Source organism: Halichondria panicea, chromosome 17 (assembly GCF_963675165.1).
Source record: "Halichondria panicea chromosome 17, odHalPani1.1, whole genome shotgun sequence".
In the NCBI taxonomy this organism is placed as follows: domain Eukaryota; kingdom Metazoa; phylum Porifera; class Demospongiae; order Suberitida; family Halichondriidae; genus Halichondria; species Halichondria panicea.
In genome coordinates this window covers 3,544,035-3,565,918 of record NC_087393.1, presented here as the reverse complement: position 1 = coordinate 3,565,918, position 21,884 = coordinate 3,544,035, and the positions used below count along the sequence as shown (strand labels likewise).

General features: G+C 40.2%; 4 protein-coding genes and 1 non-coding gene across 6 annotated transcripts in view; 2 read left to right on the top strand and 3 right to left on the bottom strand.

Annotated features, from left to right (window-relative positions):
• LOC135351250 (uncharacterized) overlaps window positions 1-21,884 on the top strand; it is a 52,625-nt gene that overhangs the window by 27,484 nt on the left and 3,257 nt on the right. Inside the window, exons 12-27 of one of the 2 annotated variants that reach the window (XM_064550214.1) lie at window positions 15,630-15,757; window positions 15,907-16,167; window positions 16,550-16,661; window positions 16,850-16,912; window positions 17,167-17,348; window positions 17,625-17,739; window positions 17,849-17,967; window positions 18,244-18,358; window positions 18,481-18,540; window positions 18,916-19,224; window positions 19,378-19,620; window positions 19,769-19,984; window positions 20,058-20,130; window positions 20,280-20,476; window positions 20,589-20,954; window positions 21,209-21,457. In XM_064550214.1, coding sequence (XP_064406284.1) covers window positions 15,630-15,757; window positions 15,907-16,167; window positions 16,550-16,661; window positions 16,850-16,912; window positions 17,167-17,348; window positions 17,625-17,739; window positions 17,849-17,967; window positions 18,244-18,358; window positions 18,481-18,540; window positions 18,916-19,224; window positions 19,378-19,620; window positions 19,769-19,984; window positions 20,058-20,130; window positions 20,280-20,476; window positions 20,589-20,954; window positions 21,209-21,457 — 2,808 coding nt within the window. The remainder of the gene's footprint in view (window positions 1-15,629; window positions 15,758-15,906; window positions 16,168-16,549; window positions 16,662-16,849; window positions 16,913-17,166; window positions 17,349-17,624; window positions 17,740-17,848; window positions 17,968-18,243; window positions 18,359-18,480; window positions 18,541-18,915; window positions 19,225-19,377; window positions 19,621-19,768; window positions 19,985-20,057; window positions 20,131-20,279; window positions 20,477-20,588; window positions 20,955-21,208; window positions 21,458-21,884) is intronic. The other variant, XM_064550215.1, reaches the window with a different exon arrangement.
• On the bottom strand, window positions 1,256-5,630 carry LOC135351255 (uncharacterized). Its single transcript, XM_064550224.1, has 4 exons — window positions 5,043-5,630; window positions 4,257-4,477; window positions 3,855-4,022; window positions 1,256-1,581 (listed from the first exon to the last, which is right to left on the bottom strand). Exons 1-4 carry the CDS (start codon window positions 5,065-5,067, stop codon window positions 1,450-1,452), a joined length of 546 nt encoding a protein of 181 aa, XP_064406294.1. The 5' UTR covers window positions 5,068-5,630; the 3' UTR covers window positions 1,256-1,449.
• On the bottom strand, window positions 7,454-8,829 carry LOC135351257 (uncharacterized). Its single transcript, XM_064550226.1, has 4 exons — window positions 8,669-8,829; window positions 8,320-8,503; window positions 8,076-8,246; window positions 7,454-7,747 (listed from the first exon to the last, which is right to left on the bottom strand). The coding sequence occupies exons 2-4, from the start codon at window positions 8,473-8,475 to the stop codon at window positions 7,589-7,591; spliced, it is 486 nt and encodes a 161-aa protein (XP_064406296.1). The 5' UTR covers window positions 8,476-8,503; window positions 8,669-8,829; the 3' UTR covers window positions 7,454-7,588.
• On the bottom strand, window positions 10,848-13,436 carry LOC135351254 (uncharacterized). Its single transcript, XM_064550223.1, has 4 exons — window positions 13,269-13,436; window positions 12,802-12,992; window positions 12,386-12,556; window positions 10,848-11,248 (listed from the first exon to the last, which is right to left on the bottom strand). The coding sequence occupies exons 1-4, from the start codon at window positions 13,291-13,293 to the stop codon at window positions 11,090-11,092; spliced, it is 546 nt and encodes a 181-aa protein (XP_064406293.1). The 5' UTR covers window positions 13,294-13,436; the 3' UTR covers window positions 10,848-11,089.
• Trnag-ucc (transfer RNA glycine (anticodon UCC)) lies at window positions 19,253-19,324 on the top strand. The gene has a single exon. It is a non-coding gene; the product is annotated as a tRNA-Gly (tRNA).

Below are 21,884 nucleotides of genomic sequence, written 5' to 3'. Positions count from 1 at the left end.
GATGGTACTAATGAGGGCGAACAAAGCGAGTCTCTACATAGTCGCAATTCTGTATGTATGTATGTAAGTCATGGACCGGCACGATAATTTGGTTTTGAGGCTCATGATCCTTTACCAACTTCTACGTGATTATTGCGCATGCGTACAATAACCAGGCAATGCAGAGAGCTCTTGAGGAGATGGGACACAGAGCTCTTGACAACATAGGCACGCTTGAAGCAGGTCAGAGCAGCTCTGGTGGACACTCGTGAGGTCACACAGGCCACCTGCAACAGCTCACAGCATCTGACTTACTAGAAAGTTGTTTTTCATCAACAATTGTTCACTACTGCTTGTCTATACTGAGTGCGGTAGAATAATTTCGCAGTTTTAATTTTCGGATGATAGCTAATTTTCATGGGGAAAAATATTTGTTAATTTCGTGGGCAAGCTGACCTCAAAGAAAATTTCCCCCACGAAAACGTAGGCGCGGTTTACCGGAACACATGCAATGCAGTGCAGTGCAGGCAATGAAGTTAAACGACATTTGTGCTCACGAAAATCACCGTTTTTGAGTTGAACGAATTTTTTACCCCATGAAAATTATGCTATATGCTGCTCTACAATAACGAAAAATGCGTTTGCGTTTGCTATTTTGCTCACTTTTAATTACTGGTTGTTAAACTGAAATGTATAGACGTACACTGACTTATAGATATAGAATTGTGAATTTTAATGAATCTGCAACGTTAAAAGATTTTATGCGTCACATTATTTGTCAAGTGGGTTAAGCTATTGATTAGGATAATAATGTTCGCAATGCTTGCCCTAGCCTATAGTATACAAGGAATTGTTAACCGTGTATTGTTGCTATGATTATTGTATAATATATACCTGCATAGGATCATCTAAGAAGTTGTGTAATTGGAAAAGGTTTCTGTTGTCATTAAACCTTGCATCACATGCTTTTATTCCTGTCGAGATTGTTTTCCAGGCTATTGTGATTCTACATTATGCCAGTAACACTGTTGCATGCCAGAGGAGGTACGACAGGCGCGGTGCAGCTCAAGCAATTAGCCTTTGATCGAACAATAATGATCCGCCCACGTCGTACGTTTTTGCTGAGAGTAATCAAAGGCTAATTACTTGTCTCCTCTGGTTGCATGCAGTGTGTACCATAATTATACAGATACATGTATGTACAAGCATGCATTGAACTGTATACATGCACATTCTGTTTAGAGCATTAAGTAAAGCATCATGCATGTATGAAATCTGTTCAGTGTTCTCATCGAACTATATACAACATCTTGTATCTTGTGTTGAGAATAGCACAATTAACAAACATGCATGTTATTATCTCACATGAAGTATTTATATGGAATGCTAATAGCCACTAGTATACATGCGAGGTTCAGTACAAATACTACATAAGAGTTTAGGTTCAAGCTGACAGTCAAGTTCCATTTTTCAGTTATAACATCTGTAGACAAACACAATGGCAGCCACACCCAGTAGAGCAGTGAGTACATTGCAGACAATGGCAGCCAGTGTCCAAGATTTGGCCTCCTTAATTCGTCCAATCTCCTTCTTGTTGCGAGCCTATAATTATAGTGTGGTGTGAGTGGTTGTTTGTTTGTTTTTAAAGTTTGCATTGGTTTGTTCCAATCACCCTTCTATATACGTGAAGGAAATTGCTGCATTGCTTTTTAGACTACAGCTGTTTGCATAGATTTTAACAGCTCACTACATTACCACAAAATCACCATATACAATGTCTATGCTAACAACATGTAGTCCTGAGCGATGATGGCTTCTAGAACTTGTATACAGTAGAACCTCAATTATCCGGACACCTTGGTTCCAGAAGGAGGCTGGATAAGTGAATATGCCGGATAATCGAATAGATAAACCACGCCTTAATCCACCCACTTTATTGATAAACAGCAGTGCCACATGGTTGTCTGTGCATGCGCAGAAGATAAGCAGGCATGTCTCCATGGTAACAGCTGCAACGCGCATGCGCATTTGAGGGACACGCCCATTTTCTGAATTGTTTAATCTGATTAAAAAGAAAACTGCCAAGCCGGATAATCGAGGTTTCGGATAATCGAGGTTCTACTGTAACAGGTACTTTTTGCTAATAACAAAATGGCTAATCTACAAGAAAAAATTATACCGGCGAAAATTACCCGCTATAAAGTGGTACAAATTATGGTGAGGATTTGAAGTGGAGAATGGGCTGGGACTTGCATACCTGATTAATTATAGCTACTAATCTGTCCACTGCATGTATGGAAAGCAGTGTGAAGAAGTTTCAGGCTGAAAAAACTGGTACAAAGTACTGCAAAGGACCTCAAACACTGACAGATCACAAAAGATTGTTTTGGAAAACCTGTTGCTTATACGTTTGGACTTGTTGGTCAAAAACCGGTATACTGCAGTGAGCGAGTCAGCCATCTGCAGGTTCTTTAGCGTAACTATTTTTTGTACAGCATGCAAGTCTCAGCATAAGGCGTTGGTAGACCATTTTCTACATCAAATCCTCCCCGGTTCTATGAGTTTCCATAGTCTAGTTTTAGAAGCCATCATTGCTCACTTTTTATTTACATGTACACACGTATCTAATACTGCATAGCAACATTGTATGATGGTTTTGTGGTAATGCAGTGAATGATTTAGTATTTTGCAAGGTCTACGCAAACAGCTGTAATGGGTTGCTTCAGGATATTATCTCTACCACAGTTAAGACAGTAATCTCTGTTTAGACAACTACCGTTAAAAGCAGCGTTCTCCCTAAAGCGTATATTAGAGTTGCGCAGCGCCACTCTGAGGCAGCTATCAGCAGCTAGCTCATAGCTAGCTAGCTATACTAAACTCAGCTGCTAGCTACTAGCTGTTTCAATAGAAGCCCAGCAATAATTACTAGGGGTACGTTAAATGCAATAAATCCTCGCTCAGTCAAGAGTAGATAAGAGTATTATCTACTCTTGGCTCAGTAAAATCAAATATCAAAGTAAATCTGGACCTAATAATCGTCACATAAGAAAGCTAGGTCTATGTGCATTCAATCTGGTAAAGACGTCATAATGATCGACACACAAGAAAGCTAGATTTAAGTTCAACTGTCCATCCAGGCTCCGGTTTAGCTACTCCTGGCTGTAGCTGAGGCCTAAGACTTTGAGCCGACATCCCTCAGCATCTGCCAAGACTCCACGCCAAGTATCAAAGTCTACATGTTCACCAGCAGTCCAGGTAAAGCTCCTTTTGCCTCGATGTCATCCACCACTGCTGCCACGGAAAATCTCGGAATAGGACCCAAACATAACCTCACTTCGCTCGGAATTATTTGTAGGTGGGGCTACTTATGCCATGTGGCAGATTGATAGATAAGCAGACAAAGCTTCTGTCACTGTTCTCTTTCTAAGTTCAAGCTGCAGCTTTTCACTAGGGAAGCACCCCCTAAACTCCTCAGAAGATGAACTTTAGTGCCCAGAAGACCATGATGCCATGCTGAACTAAAAACAAGATTCAAAAATAGAATAATTATTATTGACAGAAAAATTTGGTGTGAAATGCATCAAGAGTGATTCAGACTGACATGTTGATCTCTTTTGGCTACACACGCTGCACAACACCACTCTGACAAAACTTTCTGGGGAGAACCCTGAAAAGTACACCTAAACTTTTTGATAGCCAACCTAATAATATTGGTACTAAAAGGCATCTCCATATACATGCACAGTCATATAAATGGGTTTTCACCATAGAATGTCATCTTAAAATAAAGCTAATTTTGCAAGTCCACCTTAAAAATGATGCTATAAAAGCCTGTGTGTATGGCTATAAATATATTTACTGTAACATTTTCTCACCTCCCAAGCGAAAACCAAGGCCACAAATCCAGGCAGTAATCCGCAACAAAGCATGATGAATATTGATAAGTAAATAAGCAAATCTGACCCGATCCAAGCTGGAACATTTTGTTGGTAGATAACACTTGTTGGTTGTGTAACCACCACAGTAGTGTTAGTTTGCCTTGCCTGCAAGTATAATTATGATAAGCATACTAATTGTTCGAAAAAAAAATTTTTTTTTTAATCTATGTATAGCCATTCATGTAGTATACTAGTAGTGCATGCTTAAAAAAGCTATGATATATCTCCAGTCTAGAATAGCTCTTAATTCACATACTAAAGTAAACGCAGTAATTTTTGTTTGTAATTCTGTATGGTTCATTAATTAGTCTGGAAAGCAGAAAAGAGGCTTCTCTATACCCTAGTTTCCTCGGCTTGAAACTTGAAGATACTCGCATTCAGAGTCCCGAATGGGGCTTGTTCATATTGTGGGGGGTACTGCTGAGGGCCTGGGGGAGCCAGTGATCTTGGCTGGAGGTGCACTTCAGGAGCTAGCATTGGCCTTGGTGGCTCTGCTCCTATAAGGGGCTGCTTGTCTGTCTCTGGTGGGGACTGATCCATTGCCTTCTCTTGGTCTAGTTCTGGAAATGGGCATATAGAGCAATGAAGCTTGATTGCTTTTAAAACATGACAATGGCATTTTGACCATGTAGACATGCATGCATGTATACAGTTATTTTTTCAGTTTGTCAGGTAGTGCAGCCAAATGATGTGAAAGTATAATTATAAGTACCCTATAGCGCGAAATTTTCGAGGTCCTTCAATTTCGTGGAATGACCTCTAAAAAAGCTTTTCGTCAATTTCATGGGTGACTGTTTACTGGAAGCACTCACAGACCACACCTTAAATCTTTGCACGTTATAGCGGATAATTCTGATACTGACTGTGTGGAGAGCTGCGAAAGTAGTTGCAACGTATGCCCTCTGTTTATTCTATACACCATCATCTTCACACACATTCACACACCATGCGCATGCATACACACATGCACACACTTAAAGAACAATTTTTGTGGAATCATTTTCGTGTAGGATTGTTAACCCACAAAAAAGCCCCCTCGAAAATTTCTTGCTATGCGGTTTATAGACATGCTAATTTATGCTTCAGAATTATTTTGACAATAAGATTTGTGTGTTTTATACCTACCTTGATAATCTGTTGGGTCAGTCATATACTTACTGTCTTCTATACTCCTATGTATAGCTGTAAAACTGTAACAGTCTAAAGCCAGCTAAACATTGCTCTGCACACAATTCGATTGAACATTGAAAGTACCGACACTTTTCTAGTGGCTGCCACAATATTCATTGCCTGCATGCCCAGTAGTAACATGTGTACTGACACTTGGCTGGCTGCCACATTATTCATTGCCTCATGTCCAAGAGGAAATTCCCATGTTAACAGAAGTATGCACACACAAGAGAGTTCATTAGGAGGAGTCACCGTAACTCCAATAGACTGTGCACAGGAGGCATATTGCCAGACTTACATCACTATTGTAACCGCAACCACTTCAGGTACAAGCTATAAAAAGGAAAGGCGATAATCATCGTCAATGTTATCAAGAGTATAATTATATAATAGAGAGAGAGTGTCGAAGGTAGGTATAATGTGTATTGGAAAGTAACGTGAGACTAATAGTGGCAGCTTTCGGTGTTAAAGCTTCGTTGTCTAATAAAAGCGAGCAAAATGTAGCTTGAACAGAACTTGGCACATGGGTTATTTACAACTGAAGTGATCCTGTACCAGGAACAATCTATGATGGAACAGGGTCACTGCAATAAAAAGCTGTACTGTAGAACAATGGAACAGGGTCACTAAAGTAGAAAGCTAGAATTATAGCTCCTGCTTAGCCAGTGTCTCTGTTAATAGCTGACTCTGGGATCCTAATCCACAGTGCATATATCTGTAGTACCACTACCTGTTCTCAAATGTTTCAGCATGCCTCCAGTCTGGTTTAGTTTGCTCACCACACTTGGAAGGAAGTGGAGTAAGGCATCACGATAACCTGGATTTCTTTTCTCCCACTAAGGCTCTCCACTCAGTCATCGCTCTACAGCAGTTGAACTTGTAACTAGTAGTGATGGCCTGAATCAGATTTAATTTTTGTTCGATGTTCTCACAAAGTTTAGTAGAGGTATGTCACGAGAATCTTGTGCTGGATGTCACAAATCATAAAATTATAGCCATTCATTCCATGCAGCTTAATCCATTTGCTTACTTAGAGATATTGTGTACCTTGGCGAAGGCTACACAAACATCTATTCTTATAGCCGTGTTGTACAAGATGCACAGTATTATACAGTTATTATTAGAGTGTAGAGTGTAGAGTATACAGCCATTTCCCGCCCTTAGCATAGTTTCCGCATATCCTATCTGCTATTTTGTTCACTTTTAATCACTGCATGCATCACTTGCTAACTGGAATGTACACCTACTTAGAAGTATAGAATTTGATAAATCTGCAACGTTCAAAGATTTTATGTGTCACATTATTTTTCAAGTGGGCTAAACTAGGATAACTAGAGCACTGAAGTGCTAACCCTCGGCTGTTGATATGAACCGATAAAAACCGGAAGAGTGTTACACACTAAATGCAGATATATATTTATGTATGCATGAGCATGGACGCTGGCTGTGCAAGTAACAGAAGCAATAAAATTAAAGGCGTGCTGAGTACTGAGTTTTAGTGGGTGCATGCATGTCTGAGGCATGCACTATGGACTAGGATCACATCAAAGCAATGGAGTTTTAGATGTAATTATGGCTCCTGATATGTTTTAGGACTAAAGAAGCAACAAAACCACAATTCTAGCTTTCTACTTTAGGGACCATTGTTCCTGGTAAAGTCAAATGAAGGCCGCATGTAGCTATAGCCTAGGCAGTCATGCAGCCGATGTGCAAGTTCAAGCGTCTTAGCTTTTGCTCGTTCTTATTCGACAACAGTCTTAAATTTAGCACCAAAATCTGACACTATAACTATAATAACTTGTGTGGAGGCTTGGAGGTTATCTATGCTGTAAACGCAGTGCTATGATAAGTTCACGATAACAAAAGTGGCCTCATAATAGCACTTATTGTGTGAGCTCTGCTAATGGATAACCAAGAAGATGTTGCCTTTAGCCAACTCAACAGTAGTGTCGCTAACACTCTGAGTATATCACATGGTGAAAGTTGTTTCTAAGGCTAGACAATAGATTCCGTGATATCTAGATGAGGTAGACTCAGATATTACAAACAAATAGACAAACAAACCAAACAACTGCTATAACCCGTGGCCGCCCACGCGCCTCGGATTAGTAATTTTCGTAATTGGTTGCTAGGAATTGAATTTTTGCTTAACCCTGTATTGTTGCTATGATGTTTGTATATAGTTTATACCTGCATAGGATTGTCCTAAAAGTTTCGTGTGTTTCTCATGGACATGTATAATATATATTCCAAAAGTAATGGGCTAATAATAGGAAAGTTTCTATTGTCATTAAACCTTGCATCCACATGCTTTTATTCCTATCGATCAATGTAGGAAATCTGTTCAATGTTTTCATGTTTCCTCATCAAACTAACAACATCTTAATTGTGTTGAGAATAGTACAATCAACAAACATATTTATAATAGCCACAGTATATATACATGCAAAATTCAGTACAAATACGACATAGGTTCGAGCTGACAGCAAAGTCCCATTTTTTCAGTTATTATAATAAACTACACTGAGTGTGCCGTAGTACACAGAAACAGTCACAATGGCAGCTACACCCAGTAGAGTAGCGAGTATATTGCAGAGAATGGCGGCCAGGGACCAGGATTTGGCCTCCTCAATTCGTCCAATATCCTTCTTGCTGCGAGCCTATATATAATTATAGTGGTGGGTGGGTGGTTGTTTGTGTTCATAGGTTTGCGTACGTTTATTTTAATCACCCCTCTATATGTAAAAGATATTGCTGCATTGCAGATTTAATGGGGTTGCTTCGGGATATTATCTCTATACCACAGCAATCTACATATGTTTGGACAACTACCAGTTAGAGTACACCCAAAATGTTGATAAGCCAACCTAATATGGTAAAGAAAGGAATCCCTACATACATGTAGGGTTTTCACCATAGAATGTCATCTGCCAAAAAAGTTATGCCATAAAGCCTGTGTGCATGGCTATAAATGTAGCATTTTCTCACCTCCCAAGCGAGCATCAAGGCCACAATTCCAGGCAGTAATCCGCAACAAAGCATGGTGAATATTGAGAAGTAAATAATCAAATCTGACCCGACCCAAGCTGGAACATCTTGTTGGTAGACAACACTTGTCGGTTGTTGTGAAACCACCACTGTAGTGTTAGTTTGCCTTGCCTGCAAGTATATGAAATAAGATAATAATAATATACATTGATGTATGTAGCTTCGGCTAAAAACTTATACTTACATTGATATTGCCAAATGGGCCTTGTCCATACTGTGGGGGGTACTGCTGGGAGGCCGGTGATCTTGGCTGGGGATGCACTTCAGGAGCTAGCATTGGCCTCGGTGGCACTGCTCCTATAAGGGGCTGCTTTTCTGTCTCTGGTGGGTACTGATCCATTGCTTTCTCTTGGTCTATAGTTCTGGAGCTGGGAATATTGAGCAATAAAGCTTGCTTTTAAAGCATGCATGACAATAGCAATTTTGATTATGTAGACATATATATATACAGTTTGTCAGGTAGCAGCTAGCCAACTGATGTTTAAGTAGACATGCTGCTTTATACAGTAAGATGTGTGTGTTTTGTACCTTACCTTGGTATTCTGTTGGGTCAACTGTATACTGTCTTCTATACCCCTGTAAAGCTAAAGCTATAACAGTCTATAGCTAGCTAAACACTGCTCTGTACAAAGCAGCTGTAATTTGATAGCATGCATGTGTACTGACACTTGGCTGGCTTCCACATTATTCATTGCCTATCCAGGAAATTCCACAGTATCAATAATCAAGGGCGTATAAAAGAAGAGAGGGCATGCATGCAACTCACTCTAGTACACGTGGCGAGCAGAATTCACCATGTGGGCAGATGAATGAGAATTTGCATGAAGTGCTAAAAATAGACATTTCTATGCACATTCATTCGACCACGTTGGGGATTTTTCTTTTGCATGCGCCCTAGCCCTCTTTTTTTATAATTATGGTATAATAGTGCATGTACATGTAGCCCACAGGAGGTCCGATATGCGTGCACAAATCACTATACATGTTCAGTGCATTGATGCACTTTTATGGATGTCAATTTCCCACTGCATGCATGATCGGATCCACCCAGACATTTGATAGTTTATTCTAATAATTATGGTCAACGGAATTTTGGAAGTGGAGTAAGGCATCACAATAACCTGGATTTTTTTCTCCACTCAGTCACCGCTCTACAGCGTTAACTTGCCTTCTCAATAAATGACAAATGAATTAGTATATCTCAGGTGTAGTTTCTTTCTAGGACTTCCTTATAGGAATTGAATTTTTGCTTAACCCTGTATTGTTGCTATGATGATTGTATACCTGCATAGGATCATCCTAAAAGTTTTGTGTGTTTCCCATGGACATGTATATATATTCTGAAAGTAATAATAGGAAGGTTTCTAAACCTTGCATCCACATGCTTTTATTCCTATCGAGAGTTGTTTTCCAGACTATTGTGATTCTATGTACTGAAAGTAATAATAGGAAGGTTTCTAAACCTTGCATCCACATGCTTTTATTCCTATCGAGAGTTGTTTTCCAGACTATTATGATTCTATGTATATATATCATATCAAAACATTTTGTCAAATGAATGTAAAAAATATGTAAAAGTTGTCATCAAACATTTAATCTACAAGTATACAAATGCAGTAAAAAGTGAGACAAAAACACACAATTTGTACTTTAAACACTAAAAAAGAAGGAATTTTACCTAGAAATAATTCTAGTTTGCTCTCTATTGTATAATCTAGCTATTACTCTTTCCAATGATACCTCACATGCAGTTTCTACATGAGCTGCATACAGTGTTTTTCAGGTTTGAAATATAACAGTGATGACAGTTTTACCATTGAATTGCAGTGATTGGAAAGGGACTGTCCCACACTTTACATCATAAATTTTTGTGGGAAGGGTATTTACCTTTAGTTCGGTGCTAGGCAGCACAAGTAATTCCTAAGGATTCATATGAATGTGGGTTGCCTAGTTTCCTGTTAGTGTTAAGCAGCGTTAATTTTGCATAAGTGCATGTAAGTAGAGCTAGCTAAAGTTTATTGTGCCAGCTAGACTACAGTATACCTTCTGAGGATGACAGATCAGCCCAAGTAGCAGCCAAGGTAACAGCCAAGGTATACTACTGTAACATAGAGCTGATGTCAAGTTTCCAAGACAAGCAAGGCAAAGCAAAGACAGTGCCCAGGAACTGAAGAAAGCCCCTGAGAAACTCTCTCCTGGTGGGATTTACCGACACTGACATCCATCAAGAGATAGTTAACATACATATATTGGATATGATGATGAGTAGAGTAATTATGAATGGAGAGAATAGCTGGTAGACTTGATGGACTGGATGAAAGTCCGAACAGTGACACTTGACACCTGATTACAGACTTAGTTTATTCTCTTTTTCATTGTATTTTGAGTTAGGAACCAAGATTAAAGTATAATCTGGTCTGCAGAAGAAAGGTATAGATGCTAACTTGAATCTATATATGCTACCTTGTTTGCTAATTACACTGCAGTACTCTTTTATCATTTATTATGAAGAGGAAATGACAAATATGACAAGTTATGACACGAAAACGTCACAAATATTGAGTGGGCGGTAACAATTTTAATTTGACATTTCACATTGCAATGTTTTGATTGATATATATATATATATGCCAGTAACACCGTCACATGCAGTCATGTATGTACAAGCATGCATGCATGCAGTGAGGTGTATACACCGAGCAATGTAGGAGATTTGTTCAGTGTTCTCATCAATATCTTGTATCTTGAGAATAGCACAATCAATAAACATATTTATATGTAAACATGAAGTATATAATTATATAACTATAGAACATCTTGTATCTTAATCGTGTTAACAATCAACAAACATATTTATATGGAATGCTAATAGCCACTAGTACAGTATACATGCAAGGTTCAGTACAAATACTACATTGGTTATTCAGGTTCAAGCTGACAGCAAAGTTCCGTTATTAACGTATGTAAACACTGCTGATTGTGACGCCGTAGTACACAGAGACAGACACAATGGCAGCCACACCCAGTAAAGCAGCGAGTACATTGCAGACAATGGCAGCCAGAGACCAGGATTTGGCCTCCTCAATTTGTCCAATCTCCTTCTTGCTGCGAGCCTATATATAATTAGAGTAGTGGGTGGGTGGTATGGGGTTGCTTCGGGGTATTATCTCTATACCGCAGCAATCTACGTCTGTTTAGACAACTACCAGTTAGAGTACACCCAAAATGTTGATAAGTCAACCTAATATGGTAAGGAAAGGAATCCCTACATATCACAGTATAATGGGTTTTCACCATAGAATGTCATCTAATTAAAATATAGTTTTGCCAAGAAAAGTGATGCTCTAAAAGCCTGTGTGTGCAGGCTATACATTTATTATGCCTCGAGGCGTAGCCGCACGAGGGATACGGTAAAGCTGACTGTGTGTGTGTCTGTCTGTGTGTGTGTGTGTGTATTCCAGCTATAACTGCTCAACGGTTACAATGCGACGAAAACTAACAGCTTCTATAGGCTTCTAGCCACGTTCTCTTGGATTTTGATTCGTGGATTAGCAAACTAAAGCTTCTTTCTCGAGTTATGGCTAGTTTGACTCACATTGAAGGCTGTTGCAGTCTCTTCAGAATCTTTCATAGCATCATCTGTCCGCACAAACTTTCTATTCAACATATGAGTTAGCCTTGCACTAAAGCGCTAGCTTTTTGTTAGCTACAATACTCAGAAAATATCTGTTAAAACAGCTAGCTAGCAGTACAGTAGCCATTTGTAAAATTGATCTCTTTGGACACACCCTTTAATTATTCCTGTGGATGTAATGCGCATGCGCGCTCATTCCCCATGTGTGAGAAAATAATATCCAAGATCCAGATCCAGATCCTCCTGGCAGAATCATCTTTGTCTTGAGGGCCTGGTAAGCCACAAAACACTACCATATAACAATATAGATAACAATATGCATGTACACAGGTCTTTTCTTCTTAGATATTATATACACTGAACTACAGATCCTGGAAGAATCAATTTTCTTCTTTCTTGATGTCCTGGTAAGCCACATAATACAAAAAATAATAACTTACAATAGATGCATGTAAATAAGTCTTTTCTTCTCAGTGACTTTATATAGATAAGCTAACTTTAATATAAAATTCATTATAGATAACACTCTAATACTTTTGAGCGAAAGCAAAAACATGGCGAGAGGCATTAGCACAGCGCCAGCTTGAACACTAGTTTTAGTGTAGCATTTTCTCACCTCCCAAGCGAGCATCAAGGCCACAATTCCAGGCAGTAATCCGCAACAAAGCATGGTGAATATTGAGAAGTAAATAATCAAATCTGACCCGACCCAAGCTGGAACATCTTGTTGGTAGACAACACTTGTCGGTTGTTGTGAAACCACCACTGTAGTGTTAGTTTGCCTTGCCTGCAAGTATAATTTTAAAATAGGATAATAATTACACTTGACGTATGTAGTTTTGGCAGCCATGCACTGCTATAATTATAATTATAGTGGTGGGTGATAATTATAGTAGCAGTATGCTATAATGTACCTCCAGTCTAGAAATAGTAGCTCTTAATTCACATAATTATACTGTTAGCAGTAATTAATTAGTCTGGAAACCCATGCATGCACCTGGTTTCCTTGGCTTGAAACTTAAAGATACTCACATTGATATTGCCAAATGGGCCTTGTCCATACTGTGGGGGGTACTGCTGGGGGCCAGGGGGAGCCAGTGATCTTGGCTGGGGGTGCACTTCAGGAGCTAGAATTGGCCTTGGTGGCTCTGCTTCTATAAGGGGCTGCTTGTCTGTCTCTGGTGGGTACTGATCCATTGCCTTCTCTTGGTCTAGTTCTGGAGCTGGGCGTATAGATCAATGAAGTTTGATTGCTTTGAAGTATGACAATTGCATTTTGTTTATGTAGACATGTATATATATATAGTTATTCTTTCAGTTTGTCATGCAGGAGGTATCTCAACAAAATAAATAACAGGTCAATAACTGCCATAGTGAGACAGTAACAATCCATGAGGTTAATATTGAATGCCTGTAGTGCAAGTGCAGCCAACTGATGTGAAAGCATAATTATAAGTAGACATGCTGCTTTATACAGTAATAGTGTGTTGTATACTTACCTTGGTATTCTGTTGGGTCAGCCATAATACTGTTTTTCTATACCCCTGTGTATAGATATAGCTGTAACAGTCTATAGCTAGCTAGCTAAACACTGCTCTGAACACTGCTCTGTACACAGTACTAGTAGCTGTAATTTGATAACATGCCTGTGTACCGACACTTGGCTGGCTGCCACATTATTCATTGCCTGTCCAGGAAATTCCCATATTAACAAAAGTATGATGAGCTGCACAATGTACTTACACGAATCACTACGAGTTCAGTCATTTCGATCACGTGATAACATCTAGGCCAATGCACTAGCACTTGTATAGTGATTCGTGCACGTATGTCGGACCTCCTGTAGGCCATTAATGATTGTAGTGCTTTCTAAACTTATAATACTGATGCTGTAAGTGCCTTCTTTGTCACTTATACATAAACTGTTTTTGTGTACTGAGTAGTGTGACAATCAAACATGTCATAAAACAGAACGTGTCATAAAGTTAAAGTTAATGCAATGCATAGTAGCAAGAGTAGCTACAACAATAATTATACAGCATGGTCACATTTCATTAGTACATGTACAATCAAAAATGACTTTGAAGCCATATTGCACACTGATTGTTACTATGGCATCATGAATAGGCAGACAAAGGAGGCTATTGCTGCGCTTGTATGGATGTCAATTTCCCACTGATTAGATCCACTCAAACATTAATTCAGTCATGGTCAACAACTCCTTTCATTAATGTTGTTTTTATCAGGCTTTGATTTTTATCAGGCTTTGAATTCATGCATGTCATTTAATTAATGGTCAAACGTATTTTGAAAGTGAAATCATACATTAGCATTTTTTACTTCATAAGCGAGCATCTGGGCCGAGCAACAAAATCTATAGTTTACACTGAGAAATTAATACAGTAACGCAGATTTTATACAAACTCCAGCTACAAAATTGTTTGATAGTATACAAGGGTTCAGTATACAAGCTTTATATACATGTATTTGTCAGTTCATATACAGTACGTATACTATAGTATCATCAAAATCCCATTTGTGTTTTTTAAAAAAGTTTCTTCCGAGGAATGTATTTTACGGCTAAGTAGATCAGTGTGGAAACGACACACAGTACAACAACAAGTATACTGCAGACAATGGAGCCCTTGGTTGAGTATTTGGCCTCCTCAATTTGTCCATTCTTCCTCTTGTAGCGAGCCTGGTGTGTTTGATATTTATGAGTATAGGGAAAGAGAGTTATGGTATGTTACAAAGAGAATCACCCCTCACTTAAGGTTTTAATTGGTACATTGGACAATTCCCCACTGACAAGAACATCCAAACATTTGATGTCATGTATGATCTACAAGACTGCTGCACTGTAGCATTTTTCTCAACTCACATGCGAATATTGTTGCAACAATTCCAAACACTAGACAGCAGAGTACGGTGATCAGTGATAAGTAAATAAACAGATCTGACCCGATCCAAAATGGAATGTCGTGTTCGTAGACAAAGTTTGTCAGTTGTGTAACCACGACAGCAGTGTCAGCTTGCCTTGCCTGCGTAAAATAATTTGCTAATTCACTTCCTATTTGTAGCTGTGGCAGCCATACATTGTGGTGGCAAGTTATGTTAATGAAAGGTTTTCGGCCTAAAGGTATATGTAGTACCGAATTCATGGGTTTACTTGTTGATTATACTGTGGGGGATCAGTGACCTGGGTGGGGGGTGCACTTCAGCAGCTAGCATTGGCCTTGGTGGCTCTGCTCCTATAAGGGGCTGCTTGTCTGTCTCTGATGAGTACTGATCCAATGCAATATCTTCGTCCTCTTTTGGAGCTATATTTATGTAGAGGTTTGGCATATGATAACATGTGAAACTGTGCGTGTGTGTGTGTGTGTGTGTGTGTGTGTGTGTGTGTGTGTGTTGTCGTACCTACCTTGGTCTGTTGGCCGGGTCATCCATGATTTTGTCTCTTAACCCCACCTATGATAGCTATCTATAAACACACTGGTACTGTTCCGTAGTGCCAGGTGAATTTTAATCTGATAGCCTGCATGTATTTATAACATATATATCCAATATGCACATTTTCAGAGAAAATTGCCTAGCCAGATAATCGAGATTCCGGATAATAGAGAGCCAGATAATCGAGGTTCCACTGTAATATCAATTGTGTCGTTATAGTTAATCAACTATTCAGTTACGTACATAAAATCTGCAGCCATAACAATGCTCATATGAATGGTGTTTGGGTTAATGGCTCAACTTTGTTATGCAGCTGTTGCAAAGGTTCACTGCATGTGTTGTGCAAATGATCCACGCATACGTGCGTGTGATAAATTAGCACTTACTATTGGTTTTATTTCACTGTGCAGGTGATCGTGTTCTACGAACTGAGTCCCCTGCTCAAATTGGGCACGAACCGTCAAGTCCATTCGGTGCTCAGAAAGAAGTTCGAGACATTCCTGCACTCTCTACCAGACAATAAAGTGAAGCTACTTGAGTGAGTTGCATGCTTTGGAGTAGCCTTTATACGTGCAGAGGTGGTCTTTTTTAGAAGTTAAGTGCAAGACACTCATGCCTGAAGTCTTTTTCCTGTATCCCTTCAAGTGTTTTGTCTGCAATTTACAATTATTAATTCTCTTCTTGCAGCTTTGTGCTTGAGTTTGTAAACTCTGGTGGTGGTTGTCTGCCCCATTACACGAGTGGGAAGCTTCTTCAAGAGCTCCTCGGTAGCATCCCCAATGTATCCCTCGTTGGGGGTCGGCCATCCACCATTTCCGTGGTCCTCTCACCGCACGGTGTCCCGCAATCTATGCCCCCTGCACAGGCACCTAAAAATCTGTCAGGAATCTCAGCCGCTTTCCTTAACCTCATCAAGCACAGCCCCCCCTACTTTGAGCTACCTTTCAGGTGAGCTGTTTTGGTATGTACAGGAAAACCTGTCTGTAGCAATCACCCAAGGGCAGACTGGCCGACAGGTTTCACTACAGTACTAGTTTAGTCTACATTAGCGGTATGTGACCATAATTATGAATCAACAAAAGTATGTGTATAACACACCTATTTTTCAATAAATTTACACTGTTACTTCGGGGCTCCATGGTTGGTCTATGTCAATGTCCCTATGTGTTTTGGAAGACAAAACAATGGGTGTTGTGACATTCATAAAGACAATTCAATTTGTGACATTCAATTCTCAGAGTGACACCTTATGTTATTATTTCACGAATTTATAGCTACCTACATACAGTGCATGATTTTTCTAGTTACAATATTTACCTTCCCTCCACAGTCAGTTCCAGCAGGCGTACCAGACTTTCTATCACAAGTCGTTTAGAGTGGCAGACTACATGAAAGACGGGTCCACTGCTCGTGACCTGATCCTCGCCTGTGATGGAATCACGGTGAGTGGAATTGCTGTTCTTTGAGGGCACAGAGCTTGTTTTGGGCCTTCGTGTCTTATAAGCTTTATCATAATAATTATGTTTACTTGTCACATATCAGTTTTCTGGACATTATTTACGCAAATATATCTGTCGTTAAGATAACTCAGCTGCTGTTCTCATAATTATTTTCTGTCATTTGCATTCAGCTGAAGGATGTTCTCCGGCCCAGTGGTGCAAGAGAGACCATGGTGGTGCGGCAACAACTCGAAGTGAGTGGCTGTAGCACTATTAGAGAGTTAGGATTCTTTGATACTGCTTTCCATTGGTTTGTTGTGGTAAAGAGCATTTGCTGGTAGAGAACATTTGCAAGTGTCCGTAAAGGAAAATAGTGGTCCTAACCTTATTTGTACATCAATTACAAATTAAGGCATGGGACAATTTACTGTTAAACCATAAACAAAACCTGCATATTTTACTGCACTATGCGGTTATTCATCAACCTTTCCCCCACCCCCACACACAGTCGACTCCACAAAAGGAGCCACTCTTACCTCGTCCACAGCCGACTGCACAGAGAGAACCTCTCTTACCTCGTCCCACAACACCTGTTAAGACAGTGATCAATGAACCCAAGGACATCTCAGCTCTCTCCAAAGATTTTGTCAATTTCTTGAAGCAAACTCCCAACAATGAACTACCTCTGAGGTTAGTGCTATACTCTCATTTTAGCGATACTTCATTTCCGCAGTTAGTCATAATCATTTGTAAGGGTGGGGAGAATAAAGTGAGCACAATTCTTGACAACACAGCTAGGCTATTGTCAACAACTCCCTACTGTACATGTCTGGAGTAGTTACCTGGCCACGCAGAACTGCATGGCCCTTTGCCAATCTATCTTCCTAAGTATTGTCTTAGTACCTCCCCCCCTTACTCGTGTTTAAACCATCAAACCCCAACCAATAATTTGTGTTTCTTGTACAGGACATTCCAGCAGAATTTCCAGTCCTTCTATCACAGGTCTGGGTTCAGAGTGTCAGATTATCTCCCAGAAAGCAACAGTACAAGACAGCTGATCGAGGCTTGTCCAGGCGTCATGGTGAGAGTTCCAGACTTCTCTAATTAAGTGCTCCTTATATATAGGCTATAGTTAAGACCATGTGCACTATAATACCAGTATACTAATGTAGTGTGTGACTCAATTTCAGTTGCGAGATGGGAAGACAGAAACTATGGTTCGACTCAATGAACCCAAGGACATCTCAGCTCTCTCCAAAGATTTTGTCAATTTCTTGAAGCAAACTCCCAACAATGAACTACCTCTGAGGTTAGTGCTATACTCTCATTTTAGTGATACTTCATTTCCGCAGTTAGTCATAATCATTTGTAAGGGCGGGGAGAATAAAGCGAGCACAATTCTTGACAACACAGCTAGGCTATTGTCAACAACTCCCTACTGTACATGTCTGGAGTAGTTACCTGGCCACGCAGAACTGCATGGCCCTTTGCCAATCTATCTTCCTAAGTATTGTCTTAGTACCTCCCCCCCTTACTCGTGTTTAAACCATCAAACCCCAACCAATAATTTGTGTTTCTTGTACAGGACATTCCAGCAGAAGTACCAGTCCTTCTATCACAGGTCTGGGTTCAGAGTGTCAGATTATCTCCCAGAAAGCAACAGTACAAGACAGCTGATCGAGGCTTGTCCAGGCGTCACGGTGAGAGTTCCAGACTTCTCTTATTAAATGCTCCTTATATAGGCTATATATAGGCCTTAAGACCATGTGCATTGTACCTGGATGAGTATAATGTACTAATGTGGTGTGTGACTCAATTTCAGTTGCGGGAAGTTCCGTTCCAAGATGGGAAGACAGAAACTATGGTCCGACTCTCTACCATGGTAAGCTCTTTCCACATTTTGAACATATTACTGCCTCTTCCGAAATAAGTAGCAACTTTATAGTTCTCTACTCTGCTTCCTATTTAGTCCAATGCTTTCTTGTAGCTTCTCTTTGACTTCACTAAGGTAAAAGTATGAGAATTGGAGAATACTGTATAGCTAGAATTTCATGGAGTAAAATTTGTTATTTTCGTGGGAAAGCGGACCCTTACAAAAAATGTTAACCGCAGGCATAGTTTACCCGTACGTAATGAAGGCAATTAATATTATCGCTGTTCAAGTTAAGCGAATTTTTTACCCCAGGAAAATTACCTGCTATACGGTTAGACTACTCCATGCAGTCTCAGTTTTTTCCTACTCTGTACAACCTTGCAGGTAAAAATGCAGCCCAAGCAGAAAATCTCACTTTCTAGTGCTGCCAGTGTATCTACAGAGCCTCCATTAACAGCTTCAGCTTCCCCTCAAAAAACAGACACGTCTGCAATTGACGAGATCCCCAAAAGATCTGTGAAGCTTTTCAAGAAAGACTGCATTGAAGTTCTCAGCTCCCTGCCAGAAAGGAAGACATTGCTTACCAAATACCCAGTGGCATATTTAAAACTTAAACAGGAGCAGTTTTCTCTGGTCAAATACAATGCAAAGAAGTTAGTGCACCTTATGCAAGCAATACCAGATGTTGTTAAGGTATGAAATGTAGGTACTGTTCAATAAAGCGTTGGTGGTGTAACGGTCAGCATTGTTGCCTTCCAAGCAATAGATCCGGGTTCGACTCCCGGCCAACGCATATTTTTTGCTTTTTTTAGGCTTCATCTTATTATCAAATACCATTTTTTGCAGCTTACTGGAGATAGGGACCTGAAATTGGTTGAGCTTATTGATATTCCAGAAGCCACTAACACAGATAGTATCACTTTATGTGAGAAACGAATAGAACGATTGTTGTACAGTCTTCCCGACCATCAGATCACGTTGGATCGTTTCATGTTTTCATACGAAAATTGCTATGGAGAAAGGCTTCAATTCTATGGGCATCCTAAACTGCTCAAACTCCTTGAAAACCTTCCGAATTCCACACTACAGGTGCTGTGAATCTGACTTTGACTCATAAAATTTTGTTGTTAAAATAATTGCCCAGGTTAAGTTACTTGTGTCCCTTGCTTTCGTCTTTATGACAACGTTTCAGCTCAGTTGCAACAGTGGTTAATACATTTCCCCCTTTTTACTTCAGTTTGAAGGTGAGGGTGCCCAGAGAAAAGTGTTTCTTGCGCCACTAACGCTATTTGGCTATGAGATAGAGGACCTACTTTCTGCGCACCCTAATGGCTTACCCATCAATGCTGTGGTACCCACTTACAAGGAAAGATTTGGCAAAAGCTTTCAGATCTCAAAATATGGTGTCCCCAAACTGATCAAAGCTCTGGAGGCCATCACTGATGTTATTGAGGTGAGTTGTTTAAATGGTAGAGTTTTAATATGTAACTTTGACAAGTATCTCACTCTGAACTCTAATTTTGCAGCTTAAAGGGGAAGGAGCTTCTAGAACCGTTCACCTTAAACCTCAAAGAGGCAGAAGCAGAGGCAGAGCCAATGGTAAGTATATAGTCTACCACTCCCTTTATATCTGTGCAGTATATACATACCCCTTTACCCATCCATTATGTATCTGGATATTCATACCTCCCCCCCCCCCACACACACACACGCACACGCACACACAAAACAATTACACGCATACACAGCACCTGCTGTCTCCATGCTCCCCGAAATGGACGTGCTAGTTGACGAGGTCACCGCTTTGATGGTCAGTCGCAACACCAACACAATGACCCTCTCTAACCTCACTAAGAAGTACAATGACTCCTTCCGTCTCCCCAACAACCAGCCTGTAGAGGCAAGTCAGTTGCAAATGGCTCTCAAACAACTGAGCAACTTTAAGGTATTAAAAACTCAAGAAATACCCTAATATACTGTGTAGCTGTGTGCTGCTTAAGTAACAAATTTTCCACGTGCACTGCGAGTGTCAATAATCATATCTACTCTATATACAGGTTACGGCTACACAAGTTGAGTGGTTACAATTGGCCAGTCCTCCTGCTAAGAAACAAAGTGCTACCAAACCACCACCTGTTCCCAGCCCCCCAGATATTCAAATGGGTAAAATCGATTTCGATGAAATGCCGGCTTTAATCTCGGCAAGTCCATCTAAAGCAAAGACCACAGAATCACCTTTTGGATCACCTCAGAAAGATCCTGAGAGACTCGCCTCGGAGACCAAGCGTCTATTGCTACGGCATCGTGAACACGCTCAAACCCTGTCAGAGCTGGCGGCGTGCTTTAGGGAGGCACGGGACCCCGCCCATCCCACAGTAGAGACCATGTACGAGAGCCTGTGTAAGAGGACCGACAGATTCGAGGTATATACTGATACGTATGGACTTACCATCATACTTAGAGTAGTATGTGGATTTATTTTTGTTGTCGCCATCTACAATAGAATCTTGTCCTTGTTTTTAGTCACTGGTATAGCTAACTTGGTCAGAATTGCTTTTTAAAACGATACAGACGTACTGAAGGAGATCGAATCTTAGTTAGATAATCTGCGCTTGTCCTATGTACTTTCTGTCATTTCATAATTATTTATGTCATTAAACTTGACTGCTCATTTCAGATTGGATACATAAAAGGGTCTGTTGGGGACTCGCTGGTTCAACTCAATCGACAGGACTGCCTGTTTAAGCTCTCCTTGGACCTCCAATATCTCTTTGTGCACTGTCCTTCGTCAGCGCACTCCATGCCACTCTCTGAACTGGAAGTCTTGTATGCAGATTGCTTTGGGCACAAGCTCAGCTGTGCCGTATACGGGTCGCCCACTGTAGAGCTATTGTTTGACCACCAGCCAGTTAAGAATGTAGTGAAGGTGAGACCTACGTACGTACAAATTTACAATAGATACATGTTGGTTGGCTACACTTAAGCCGTTATTCTCTGTGAAGTGTTTGCATGGTTGATGATTCCAACTGAATTCTGTGTTGTATACCATAATAGCAAGGGCGTATGAAGAGAAGAGGGCATGCAACTCAAAATGTAAACTGCGTATGCGTCAAAAAACTGATGAGTCAGCAGGATATGCTATATTTAGCCAACCGCCCACTAGAGGAGGCTGGTCACGATTAATTAAGATTCACGTGAGCTTATGTTTTCTATGTAAAAACTCCAAACCCATCCAAGCTGCTGAGTCGGCACTTTTTATCTACTTTCTTCCATTAGCTCGTTTATCTCTCTTGTATAACATCTCCTGTTAGTTTATGAGTCGTAGTAGTTTAACACTATGATTGCTATACCTG